Source organism: Agelaius tricolor, unplaced genomic scaffold, assembly GCF_023055355.1.
Source record: "Agelaius tricolor isolate 1412-34295 unplaced genomic scaffold, bAgeTri1.0.p SCAF_15, whole genome shotgun sequence".
NCBI classification, from domain to species: domain Eukaryota; kingdom Metazoa; phylum Chordata; class Aves; order Passeriformes; family Icteridae; genus Agelaius; species Agelaius tricolor.
The window spans coordinates 21,746,011-21,760,386 of record NW_027269275.1 but is presented as its reverse complement, the minus strand read 5'-3'; the positions used below and the strand labels follow the sequence as shown (position 1 = coordinate 21,760,386).

The 14,376-nt window shown below is 40.4% G+C and overlaps 1 protein-coding gene across 3 annotated transcripts in view; it reads right to left on the bottom strand.

Moving 5' to 3' along the window:
* Positions 1-14,376, bottom strand: part of AP1G1 (adaptor related protein complex 1 subunit gamma 1) — a 38,042-nt gene that overhangs the window by 15,244 nt on the left and 8,422 nt on the right. For all 3 annotated transcript variants that reach the window (XR_011681344.1, XM_071440938.1, XM_071440939.1), the window contains 10 exons: positions 13,544-13,747; positions 9,141-9,265; positions 6,871-7,012; positions 5,568-5,664; positions 4,663-4,739; positions 2,399-2,494; positions 1,856-1,936; positions 1,513-1,611; positions 1,050-1,105; positions 520-633 (listed from right to left, as the gene is read on the bottom strand). Coding sequence is in view for 2 of the 3 variants with exons in the window: in XM_071440938.1 (XP_071297039.1) it covers positions 520-633; positions 1,050-1,105; positions 1,513-1,611; positions 1,856-1,936; positions 2,399-2,494; positions 4,663-4,739; positions 5,568-5,664; positions 6,871-7,012; positions 9,141-9,265; positions 13,544-13,744 (1,088 nt within the window). In the remaining variant the exon portion in view is untranslated. Of the gene's footprint in view, positions 1-519; positions 634-1,049; positions 1,106-1,512; positions 1,612-1,855; positions 1,937-2,398; positions 2,495-4,662; positions 4,740-5,567; positions 5,665-6,870; positions 7,013-9,140; positions 9,266-13,543; positions 13,748-14,376 lie in introns of those variants that run through there.

The window sequence follows — 14,376 nt, the reverse complement described above, 5'->3', positions numbered from 1 at the left end:
ACACTACTTAAATGACAAATGAACACCAAGAATGATAAAAGGATGTGGTTTGTACACAAATTGTTTGAGCAATCAATTAAGTCTGAATTCTACTACTCCATAATACATCTAAGAATACATTATTTGGATGACTTAACACTGCTCCAAGACAACATGGCACTGCCCGTTCATCTGGGAAAGAAAACCAACACGGAGTAAATCAGAGTAGCTTTGATCATAATCATAGTGCATAGAGGCTTTCCATCTTGCTGAGAGCACACAAATCTAATCTCCACTGATATTGCATTCTGGAAAAATTCAGGCAAACAGAATTTTTTTCCCCCCATGAATAGTAACAGCAGCTTTCCAAAGAAGGTGGAAGTATATCTTCATTATCTTGTTTGAATTATGGAACTGTATTATACCTTCACAGTAGTCTCATTTACAGGTCCCCAGGATTATTGTAATTTTCCCCTATGCTCTGCTCACTTCCCACAGACTGTCAATCTCAAGAGTCTGTTTCACTGAGAATCTGATTACCTTTTAATGGAGACATCCAGATCCTTCAGGCAGTCCACAATGGTGCTTCGGTGTCGCTGTACTGCATTATGGTCTGTCTGCACAGTTTTCAACAATGACGTCAAAGCTACATATCTGCAAACAGGACATAAGATCATCAGTAGCTGACAGGAACCATTTAATTTGTATGCACAGACACTGTCCCCTTGCCCCAAACCTAGTCTTATCTTGCAACTGAATAGGATTCTCTTGCACTTGGTAATGAATGAAAACCCTGTAGGGGACTTCCTGACCTATCTTCACAGGCGAGCTACCACACGAAATTGTAACATGCCTCCAACTTATCAACTAACAAGGGCAGGGCCACAGATAAGATTGGCATAGAGAAAAGAACACACCAAGAAAAAAGCAAGCTCAACAGCCACACTAACCCCAGGAGCAGCGATCCCAACATGGTCTCCTGGAAGGCTTTACTTCAGCATCATCTTTGTGTAATTGCTTCTCACATATTTTAAATTGGGTGTTGTCAAAACACATTTTGTACAACTTACCTAATATTTTTGTCGTTGTTTAATAAGAAACGGCCTAGGATGTTAATGGCTAAGACCTGCAGAAAGAGTTAGGGAAGATCAATGATCTAAAAGGGCTGCTGGTTATCTTCATCATTTCATGATGACTTCAAAGGCAACATGTCAAAACTAGCATTGCGGTTCTTAGCCAAAAAGAGCTCTAGAAGCTGCCGAAGCAGAGGACATGCTAAGGGATGCATCACAGGCTCTCACTTGCACTCAGGACACGCACTCTGCAGGAAATTTTGCCTTTTCGTTTTTATTTTAAGAAATCCAAACACCCTCTCTCCTCCAAAACAAGCACCCTTTCTGCAAAGGTTACAGACTTATCTAGAGTCAGATGCAGAACTGTGTTATAGTGAAACAACCTTGCTTCATGTCCTCCACACAAATTACTCTAATACAATCCTAGGAAAAAGAAAAGGCCACAGCAAAGGCAACTTACTCTCAGGCCACTCTCAGATTTTATATCCATAATAGTCAGCACAGTTTCATAGAGAATGGCATTTCCCACATTTTTACTTGTTTCTGTATTAGTGGCAACCTGCAGAAAGGAAACAAAATAACTTCAATGCATTCAAAGCAGATCCCCTTTGTGCTGCTCTGCAGAACAGGCAGCAAAAGTAACCAACCCCTACAAAATAGCATCACACTTGTAAATATTCATCTCTTTCAACAAAATTTCACTCAGCACGGCAAGCAGCTGTATCCTCACTAGTGCTGCAGAACCTAAATTATTAAGAAACTATGAGAAAGTTTCAACCAATCATCAACCTTGCAGACCTTACCTGTGCAAGTATATCATTCATTGCTTCACTAGAATCATCATCATTTCTCCCTAAAATTCTTAGTAACCGCAGGATTCGTACCTATTTTATAAAACAAAGCAAAGAAAAGCTTGGATGGCAGTGTTTGACAGAGGGTCGTAGTGGCAAAAAAGCAAAAGAAGCTGCTGATTTCCACTCTTAAGCAAAATGCTTATGCCAGATAAGAACTTTATCAACAAAAACAGGCTTCTGCTGTGCTTATTTTCTTCCCACTAGCCAGAACTGTTCAGAGTCCCCTCTCTACCAGGCACAGCCTTCCAAAATGAATACGCGCTGCTTCTTTCTTTTGTCACATAACATGGTAAAGCACTACAACTGCTGGTTAAACTAAGGCAGGTGTCTTTCACTAGGGCAGATGAACAGCATTTGCACAATCAGCTCAAAGGAAGACCAAAGAAGCCTTAAAATCAACACAGGTGTGGCGGTAACCACCTCATCACACATAAGGCTCAAAACAGAGTCCTAGAATTAAAGCTATCAGTCACTGTTTGCATCAGTTCTTACCTGCAAAAAGGGGTCACTGATCCCAGACACATCATGCTCTGGTGAATATCCAGACATGATAAGGTTCTTCAGAATACGAACTAATTGGGGAACAAGCTGCGAAGAAGAGAGTTGTCCTATTAGGGCACTGTTGTTTCCCTGACCCCAGCTTTGAAGCAAGGTCCAAGAACAAATCTTGTATTTGAAAGCAAGTCAGGCTCTGGATTCTTCCACAAAGTTCAACTTGCACACCTAGAGCTGATGCTCTATGAATACCTCCAGCTTGGCCAAGACACAACTAGAAACAGTTAAGCTGGGACCAGAGCACCATATTGTGTCTTCAAAGTAGTAAATCTACATCTGTGGTATAGTGTAAAAAGAAAACCAGCCTAGTTTCCCTGTCATCTCCTTTTGTTCCTACCTTTGCTCTTCAGGAACTACAAGCTCCTCTGAAAACATGCATTTCATGAAACACACAAAATTAACCCTCAACTTCCTGTATCTGCCTTAAAGAGGAAACAGGAGGGTGCTGCAACATCTTCCCTCCAGACATAGTAACAGACAAGTGGAGCATTCCTGGAATCCTTATTCACGTTTGCTTTGCCTTCCAACATGCATGAATTATCAGGACTGAGGACAGAACAAAGGTAAAAATTACAGCCGTGGAGATTGGTTGAGGGCCACCCACCCCTGCCCCCATCTTCCGGAAAACAAATTACACTCATTTTAGAATGAGCTGAAGACTATCAGCACTGCAGTTGGACTGGGTAGCTCCTTGCAGCACAGAAAGCCTTTACAGCCTCTTACAGGCAGTTAACTGTCTGTCCTGCTCCTTTCTGGGAACTACCCAAAGTTGCCCCATGATTCAGACAAAACACAAAGCCCAGGGCTACAACTTGCACAGGCACAAAAAAAGAAGAAAAATCTGTCAAGAATTCCTCAAATGAGGGAAGGCTTGAGGAAAGCAAGTTGATGTTCGCAGAAGGCCGCAACTGAGATTCAGAGATGCCATGGATGAAGAGATTTAGTGACAAGACCAGCACACAAAGAGCATTAGACAAGTACAGATGATCTAAGCATGTGGCATCAATCACAGCTGTGTCATTCAGAGGCACTGCCTCACAAGGGACAAACATCTACAGATTCAAGGCAAACATGCATCATCTAGAAAAATTAACTCTTACCTTTTCATTCTAACTCAGCAGGATTCCAAACAGACAAAAGGGACAAAACAGATGAAGCAAGCATTAGAGATAGGTCAATGTTATACCATTCACAGCATAACAACTATAAGAAATAGCTAGAAAGAATGCCCCAGTGATAAAATTTTGTGCACTCAGCTCTTCTCTCTTTTCCCATAGCTATCACATTAACCAAGCAATTAGTAGCAGGGATGGTACCTGCAAAATGAACCTCATCTGACTTTTTTTCCTGCTTTGACATTTACAAGCAAGGCAAGGGAAGATGCATGCCAAAATGCTAAGATGCACCAAAGAATGTACAGTTTTAAATCCCTAATGATACAGACAAAGAAGAAAGTAAATGGGCATGCAAATAAACAAACACCTTCAAGACTTTTCAGAGGACCAAATGGCTTGCTCTGTTCTACCAGCTTTGTTCAATTTCTCCTTTTTGATCAAGAATTTAGAATGACAATCAAGGCAATTTTCAGGTGCTCTTCTATCGGTAGTCTTTCACATGGCAATAATACAGCAGATTATAGCAAACAACACAAGGAAGTCAGGAGGCTGATGGGAAGCAAACATTCCGAACCAGAGGAGGAAGAGTGACAGTGACTCTCAAACCCCTAAATTAAAATGGAAAATTGTGTAGCATAGTATGCATCAGGTATGAGGTATCTATACAACTAGAATTTAGATGGGTGTTTTTGAACTGAGTGCATATAACTGTTTGGCTGTGGTTAAGGCATTCAGGTGTTGGTATAAGCTTCAGTTTTTCATCTTACTCTCTATGCTTACTTCATTTGTGATTCTAGTGTCACCATGCAATTAGATAGAAGGATTGAGGAAAAACCTAAGGGACCATCAAGGACAACTTTAAATCTAACTCTAGGATGAGTTACAGCACAATCTTAAGACTGATTGTAACTTAACCACTCGGTGAAGGGGATTAGGCCTGGATACACATGAAATTCCCACATTTAATGATTAAAAAAATAATTTAGCAAACAGACAATATCATTAAATTCTTCACCCAAACAGTTGTAATGATTTTACTAGAAGGCCATGAATATTAACTTTGCAATATTACCAGTTCACACTTACCTTTCTAAAGTGTGCAAGCATGTCTGGGCTTCTCTCACACATCTCTGTGAGGAGAACAACTGATGTGTGAAGAACACCTAAAGGTGAGGGAGGGGGAAAAGAAAAATATATCTCCATTTAACATCATTCCACTGGCTCTAGACATTTGATAAACATCACAAGGAAACAACAGGAAATCATTAAAAATGTTCTTGAATTCAACATATCATATCTTGTAGCTGTGTCCAAGGGAAAGCAGATAGCAATGTTCTCCTGTCTTAAAGCTGCAATTAAAGGCCAAGGCAGGAGATAAATTGGACTTGGTCTGCAGAAACTCGCATACTAAACATACAGTAATGGTCATAGTTGGGCTCCTGCCCTCTAAGGTCTCTTCTAAAACCAACCATTCTATGATTCAATACAAATGTAGGACTCCAGAGGGACAGCATGTGTTAATTGCATTGTGGGTGTCAAGTTCCTCACGCTTCCTAATTTTCTCTTCTGATTTGGGTTGCCTAGCAGACCTTCTGTCACCTTCCTCAGGAGGCCTCAGAACTCCATTTAAAGAAAGACTTTTACACAAAAATAATACCTCCTAAGAAGCCTAAGAAGCCGCTTCCTTAGAGTCACTTTAGGCAGTGTACAGGATAAAAATCAAATGTTCCCATTTCACCCACTCTGAAGTGTATCAAAACACAATGAAAGAGTTCCTTTTGTCACCTATGCCACGTTAAAGTCCTGTTGACTAGCAGAGTCATACACATCTCTTCCTTCTAAATGACATTTGCATTCACTGTGTAGAAATGGAAAGAAACAAATCATACAAATACACCTCTGAAGTTCCCTCCAAACAAAAGGCTTAGGTAGCAAGTGCACTATCCTCTAGAGAATGGCCTAGCCTTGCTAAGTACAATCTCAGCTATTACCGTGGTTCTTCTCGTTCAGCAAGTTTTTGGTGGCTGGCAGGAACATCTCCATAAGTTCAGGCACCTTTCTGATGACATGAACAGCGCACAGTGCTGCCTGGATAGGAAAAACACTTTTTACTACACACTGCAAAGACAACAATACCTATTTTGGGAATATCTAGCACAGTGGGAACTATAACAATCTTCATGATAAACAAAGGCCTGGCACATTTTTTCATCTCTCTATTACAAGTGTTACTCAACAGCATTCCAGAAGAGAGTTCAATAAATGGGGAGCACTGAACTACAAACTAATACTCCCCCTAGTAATGGTTCATTTTTACATTATTCACATAAGAAGTGCTATTATTTGCAAAGCAGCTCTGCCTTTAATAGGGCTACTTCAGCCTGTCTTCTTCTTGCTGGGAAGGAGATAATGCATTGGAAAAAAATAATTGAACTTCTGTAAAATTATGGCTTATTTACTTTCCCTCCTTCCCCCAAAAACAACTTCCTCCTGGAGGTGGTGGGTACGAGAAACAAAACTACATTTCCAGGGTTTTTTGAAAAAACACGTGCCTATTTCTTCTAGGATGGAGAAGCAACAGGAGACACTATTCCCTGCAACTGCCTGAAAATCAAGTGCCTCTTTCCAGAACACAGCAAGACCTCTTGGCATTGCCTTCTCTCCAAACTCTCTCTAGATCTAGCACTAGACAAAGGAGTAACAATGCATCTCTTCCTAAATCTTAGTGCTTCACACTCCCACCAAGACTTATCAATAAATAAACCTAAAAGAATAGGGGCAATCACACTTCACTGATGCTATGGCACATTTGCTACAGAAATGAGACAATTTATAAGTGTTTGTCCATTTCAAGACCTTAACCCTTCTAGTTCTCATACTACTGTTACCATCATCAACAGAAGACATCAAATAGGTTCAAATATTCTGATACCAGCCTGCATTGTTAATAACCAGGGTCTTCTCTTATCTGAGAAGATAAATCAAACTGGTGACCAGAATTTTGAGGCTAATGTCCAGGAGGGGGCAAGCGTTCACATTATCACCAATAACATTATGGGAGAAGAGTGCAAAAACAGAAGCAACTGCCTCGCCAAATGGATGCTTGCTCATCTTTTAGAGGCTTACTTACATTCCTGCTATTAACAGACAGGGAGTTTTGAGCTCTGTCTTGCACACTGGGAAAATATTCACTCAGTGTGATCTCAGTCATCTAGTATTCCAGATATTAACAAGGTGTTCAAGCAATCTTGCCTTTTAATCCATAACAAAGTATTCAAAAGTTTCCTGAAGTACCTTCTTCCTAAGATAGGAATTGGAAGTTTTGAGGAGCTTTTCCACCTCTCCTGCAAGGTCTCTGCACATTTCTGAGGAGCCCATGCAGCCAAGAGTACAAAGTGCCAGCCCCTGCACATACTGTGTGCTGTGATTAAGGTCACTGCAAAGGAGAACAAAAAAAGTCAATCAGCATGCACACACAGAAATTGAACACACAAAAAAAGGGCATCTACAGCTAGAGTCATCTATCCAGCAACACATGGCTGAAAGAACTTTCTGGATTCACAGCTCTGTGGGAGCACAACTCAGGATCAATGAAAGCTTTGAGTGCATGTACCACAGGGTTTGCTACTCATTCTACTTAGAATCCTCAATTAAAAAGATAAAAATACTTGGTTTAACTATCAGGTTGACCTGTCAGGGTATCCAGGGATTGAGCTGAGAAGAGGGAAGACTATACAGAATTCCATTTAATATGGTTTTAGCTTTGGAACTTGCATGCAAAGTACAGACCAGCAGTGACACTGTGGGCTGTCCCAGTTTAAATATGTTCTACAACAGGCTTTAGCTTCTGCATTTACAAACCAAACAGTATAGAAAAAACTGTGCAAAAATATTCTCTATCCTTACCAAAACCCACAAACCCCACCATCCACACACCTTGAAAATAATTCATACAAGAATTCTGTTCAGCAATTTTTCCTATTCATATGCCTAAGGAAGTTGTGAAAAGTGGTCACTACAAAGCTAAACTACCTAACAGGAGATGCTATTCATAAGGCCAGCTACAATGTCACACTAAGCACAAGACAATATAGCTTCTACATGGCAATCCCAACAGCCTTGAAAATCAAATTCTACACCACTTTCCAAATCTGTGTTTGGTACTAAGGTTGCCACAGCACCCAGGATTCAATGCTGAAGAAAGTTAAAAATACAGTTCGTGGTTTGGGAGGCAACGAGAGCTGGGGACTGCAAGATAGAAGAGCTGAGGAAAGAAGTGGTTCTGAATCAAACATGCAAGAGGTGCTGAATGCAAAGACAGTATTCTAGTTGTAACATGAAGCAGTTATGGCAACATGCAGATGAAGGAACAGGTAGCACATGCTCTTAAATAGGTTGGTTTTTTGTTTCCTTCCTTTATCAATTTTTTGGCAGCTATATAAAGCTGTGCATATCACAAGTACATGCTTCAAGAGGTTGCTTTCCTTTTCGTCTCAAAAATCTGGGTCTTGCTATGAAACACTAAAAAACAATGCCATAAATAAATCCCTTAATGTCTAGATAAAAGCAAGACACAATGGCAGATATAGAAGCCGAAGGAGAAAGCAATATACAACCCAGAAGATGATGGGAAGCTGTCCACCATTTTTGCTCAGCTTCCATCTGACCCATTTCCAGTTAAAACTCACTACACCCTTACCAAATTCACTGTAGCATAAACCCTGGTTCTAATGGAAGCACCTCACAGGTATAGCACTTCAATGAAAGATCTTTAGACGAAAATCTTGTCTCCTGGATGCTAGGTTCAAAGTTAGCAGATCCTCAGGCCCACAGTTTTGTCAAGTTTCTTTTAAAGCACTTTGAGGCCACATTCTAATTGAAGATCAATACTTTACTTGCTAATATCTGAGATACTTAAGTGCTAATAATACATACATAAGTACATAATAATAAAAACCAGTACACCACACTCAACCTTTGGGTAGGTCAACCAGAACCCAGCTGTTCCATACCTGCTCCAATCCATCTCGAAAAGAAAACACACTCATCATCACCCACTGAACTATGATGTAAGAAAGTCCCACTTTAACATTGCTTTGCTGAGAGAAGTATGAAAAAAATAGTCATTCCCATCCCCTCTTGTCTGATTTCAGCAAAATGACAGCACATCCCAAGCTGCAGCCTTGCTTCCAATGAAAACCATTCGTCAGGACCATTACATTTTAAAAAGAAAGCAAGATACATAGCCTTGTTCCTTGACAATTCTTCAGAGTTTGTCAGCAGAAGCAAACAAACACACAGGACATGTGTTGCTTGCTACATATGCCTCTTCAAAACCAATGCAATTTTATATTCTGTTCCCACTAAAGAAGCTAGACAGGATGGCCCAATACAGAGCACTACAACAACAGCCTTTTTATGGTCAACAGCACACAACAATTTCAAGGCACCAGTTTTCTAACACAAAGGAAAAACCCTAAAATACTCTAAGTATCACTGTCAGAAGGATACTTTCTGATACTGAAACCTCAAATCATCGTTTGATGGAGGGGTGGTACCCTTACTTCTTGATGCAATTGGTCATAAGAAGATGAACATCCTGTCTCTCATCCAGCAGCAACATGGCACCTAAATACCCAATGCGCTTGTCTGTGAATTTCTGAGACGCAATAAGCTTGAGGCACTCCAACTGGAAAAAAAGAAAAAAAAGACATAATTAGCTTGAAAACGACTTCTTAGCTAGAGAAGAAACAGTTTGAATTTTGATGTGTAGTAACGTATGTATCTCAGAGTACACTTTTAAAGGTGTATTCGGTTTCCATTTTGGTGATGTGGAAAACCAAGAAAGATTAAATGACCTGGCCAAAGTTCCAACAAAGCCAGCAAGAAGGTCATTAGCAGCTCCGGTGCCTTGAAGTGGTCAGACACTGTCGGTCCTCCATGACCTCAGATATACCAGATATGTTGGTTAATGTCAGACCACAAAAGTAAATGATAGCACATTGATAGAGAGGAAAGATACATCAGTAAACTCAAAATAATAAAGATCTGGAAATCTAGATCATGTTTGATATGCACATAAAATTTTTTAACTAAACTTATAAGGTTCAATTTACCTACTAGGAAGAGGATCAATGCTCTGTAAGCTGCCAAAACAAGGACATGTAGTGATAGGACAAGGGGTCATGACTTCAAATGGAAAAAGGGGCAAGTTTAGGTTCAATATTAGGAAGAAATTCTTGGCAGTGAGCATGGTGAGGCCCTGGCACAGGCTGCCCAGAGAAGCCGTGCCTGCCCCTGGATCCCTGGAAGTGTTCAAGGCTAGGCTGGACTGGGCTTGGAACAACCTGGACTAGCAGGTGTCCTTGCCCACGGCAGTTAGAGCTAGATGACCTTTCAACCCAAACCGTTTTAGGATTCTATGACTCTAAAACCAGGTTATGTTTATTGTAATCTGTAACTAACTTGCTATCTAGGCAAAAAGTAGATTGTCAGAGATAGTTATGTTTTCGCACGCCTCTGTAATCTCTGAACACCAGAAGTTTACTAAAATCATGTGCATTCCAGTCACTACAAGTTTCCCTTTCCCCCTGTAGAAATGGCAACTGTGATCAATAGCACAGAAGAGATTCCCAAGACAACATACATAGTTTTCACCTGCACTCTGCTAATTTAAAATTTAACTGCCAGCTCATTTTTACATCTGACACTTTGAAAAACAAATACCATCCACCACAGAGATATTCTGACATTACAATGCACTAAAATAGTTTTCTGTAACAGATAATCAATTATAATCTATGTCTACTTTCCTGACAGGGAAGTAGAGTTCTATCCCCCACAAACAATTTCTGTAAGTCTGCTTTACTAGCTGGGGCAGCAAATAAGCATACACAATAGGTCTAAGGAGGGGTCACACAGAGCTGGCAACAGATCCATAGCAAAGGGAGCACACACAGGCAAAGACAAGAGGTGTCAGGAAAAGGGATTCATATCTTCAGCTAGACAGAAGCTTGAACAGGGCAACAGACACAGGTGAGATGCAAGAAACACACACATCAACAAGAGTAAAGTTGCACAGTATATTGGTAAGAAAATTAAAGGTGAAGTGCCAGAGAAAGAAAGTGCTATGGCCTAGTCCCCATCCTGCAAGTTCTCATGACCACGTGGCATTAGAACGCACACTCAGCTGTTGACATTGTTATCATATGCAAAAGCCCAGCTACTGCAAAGATGGCAAATCGGGAAGAAAAGGCTTGAAAGAAATTGAGTTCAGTCTGCAAGGCTAAATGGGATGAAAACCTCGAATAAATACCTCTGAACAATAAGACCAGTCCTCTGCAACAAAGATAACTGCATTTGCCCAAATGCCCGAGATCAGCCACAGATAATATACAGAACACTAGATATCAAGCTCTCATGTTTCCAGTGCTTTCTGTAAAAGAATAATGCACCTCTGAAACAACCTTCTTTCCTGGGTTTACAAGATACTCATACAATCCTCCGCAAAAACGCAACATAAAATTGATGACACCTAAGCTACAGAGTAAGAGCCAATGAAGGCAGAAGATGAATGACTGAGGAAGAGCGTAAGAAAACTGATGACTGCAACAGATACTCTAAGATATATTTTAAATTCAAAAGTACTAGAAATGTATTAGTGAAATTTACCCCATGAAAGGCTGATGAGTACTTGCTTAACTTGTATAGAAGCACATGCAAACTAGATTCATGCACAGCAATACTAAGAAACATGATCAGCTGAAGCTCTTACTAGGTGTAATTAGTGGAAAAAATCTTGATACTGTTAAATTCATTTCATTCAAAGGAACAATTAAAATCTGCTACATCACCACTGTAACAGATACTACTGGCATGTAACCAGACTACAACTGACCCAGCTTTTACTGACATAGGCACTCTTCCAACTGCAATTTTTTTTCAAATAGAAACAATGACAATAATAAAGTTATCTGACCATTTGTCCAGGCTGTCTGACGACTTCCAAACTTGCACAAACAGCATTTGCACATGCTCAGGAGACAGCATGCCATCCAGTGCATATCAGCATGCACTGGCTAAATACAGCGCTCATTCTCATACTTGTGTACAAGATATCCCAGGTCAAATTTGTGGAGCCCTGGGTTGGATAGAAGTAGACCAACCACTCACTCCTGGTTACCCAGACTGTTAGCTGCTGTGTGCTTACAGCTTTAAAAGATACTGTAACGCCACTTGTGGCTCTCCTGTTTTTTAGCAAAACTTCTTTGCTGCATATTTATCCTATCACTCTCAGAAGCTTACTGTCTACATTGCAGGACTGTCTATCTGCAAGACTCCACTGTTGGTAGAGCCTGTGTCCTCAACAGGTCCCCAGCTCACACAAACTATACTCCTATACAACAGTAGCACCTTGAAAGATTCCCTCCAGTGATAAGTGTTAAGGACATGCAAAGTTCTCTAACTCACTCTCTTGCAGAACACTTCTTTAAAACCCTTTTCAGCATTGGGCCCTCCTGAAAATGCGCTGATGAATTACAAGAGAACCAAGGGCATTGAATGAAGTACTCTGCTCTCCAAATAGTCAGAATAGATGCTTCTTTTCAAGATGTAGCAAGCCTGGCAATAACAGATACTAAACAATCTGCTTTAGCCTTCTTTCATTAACAGCGAATTTACCATTACTAACCAAAGCAGAAACTGAAAATTTCTGCTTTAGTTAGTAATGGTAAATTAGTAAATTGACTTAGTAATGGTAAATTAAATCATTAAACTAAATGGCAAATTATAATCTTCCTTGGATGGGATTAAATACTTGAGCAACAAGATAGAAGAACGAAATTTTGCTCTTAACATAGCCAAACGTTGAAATTCTAGATGACGCTTTTGTAACACTTTTCATCATTCTTAAGGCCCCAAGATAATTAATTTTTGTGACAGGAAGTTTCTCCCTTGGACCAGAGAGCCCGGCTATGAATAGTGCTAAGAACAGAATAATACACAACTTCACTTGCTCTTTTTCAAAACTCTTTACCCTGAGAGAATAATCCAATCATATAGAAGTAAGATGAGGCACTTCGTATGCTATAGCAGAGCCCAAACTCCAAACTCACTAATCCTAACTATCTGCAATTTGATTTCGCTGATTTGAGCTTACTGTTTCAGACATATTAGGACTGGTAAATTCAGTCACAAATGGACAGACACACAAGACATGAAGCTACTTGAAGGGATACAACAATTTGACTGATTTAAGCTTTATTGAAGACCTAGGTTAGATTACTACTAACAGGACACTTACTGACTTCTAAGCAAAACTATGCCCCCTATGCACCCTAACCCAAAGACTAAACAAAGCTAACCTGAGGGACACCTTGTAGATCAAGAGCGTCCATCTTTCTGTCTCCTTTCCCTAAAATTTCTGTCAAAAACAGCACATCAAAAATAAGCCAAGAGATGGAAAACTCACACCTGCATTCTCCATGTCACCTGACTAAGATGGGGATAAGGAACACCAGCTTCTGATTGCCAGGAACAGAGCAGCTCTTTTCTGTCTCAAATACATTACTTTATATGGAAAAGGGCATAGAACCTCCTTTGAACTATGCGGTATTTTTCAGAGACAGAACTCCGAAGTGCTATTTTGATCCAATCTAAAAACATCCCTATGTCTTGGACTGTGGTTTAAGCACTACTGCTCTGCAGAAACAGGGATGGTGAGGAGGAGATAGTATGGCAAAAGCAGACTAACCTCAAGTTTCAAAACAAAATATGTAAGCCCCAAACAGCAAATATCACTAATGAAGTCTAAACTAACATAGGTTCAGAACATACGTGAAAACAGACCTCAAAGCAGCCCAAAGGTGTGAAGAAGAACTGCACCTAGGAATGCTCTGAACAAGTTAATGTGCCCAAAACACAGAAGACAGACTGGCTTATGCACAGAAGGCACTAAATTTTAACCTACCTGGCCAAAATGCGCAGGATATCCCAGCATGTGCATATACAGCAGCTTTGCCACGTTTCTGCATCGGTATGTGTTATCTTCCTCTCGGAAGGATGACCGGATAGCAGCACATTCTTTTTGGATCATCTCACGCTCTTCTGCCTGGGTTCTTGCTGTCCGGATGGTCCGGATCAACTCCCGCAGTCTGATGGGGGCTGGCATCCTCTGAGAGAAGAAAGAGGACTGTAAAACTTTTACTGTCTCTAAAGGTTTCATAAGGGTCTCACACTTCCATGTATTCTTTTTTCTTTCTTACTCTTCAACTATGTAAGTAAAAGAATGAAGAAAATGTAGGCTACCTCAGTAGCATGGCTAAGAGTAAACTTGAGAACCTGAGGACTTCACTATACCTCACATCTGCTCTTCCAGAACCTTAGAAATGGGAATTACTCCAATTTGAGCCAGCTGTCAAATGAACATAACATGATTCCCCACCTGAAACAGGCATGAACAGCACTCTGCAAGGTACTCTCATATTCACATCATTTGCCTCTCTCCAGAAAAGCCAGGCTCCAAAGACAAATGATCCCAGAATCATGACAACTTGGGGACAGAAATCCTCTACAAAACACACCTCTGTTTAACAACTTGCACAAGATTTCATCTAAGCGGCCATTTCAGATGGCTATGCTTCAAAAAACCTGCTAACTTGTGCCATACACACTTCCTTCTTAGAAGTGTGGAAGTCAGCAGAAAAGCAAATGGAGAGCAATCTTAGGTGTGTGGATATTTCAGAGAATCCTGCTTCAAATAGAAATAATCAGGTTTACATCATCCTTTCATTACACCCCAAT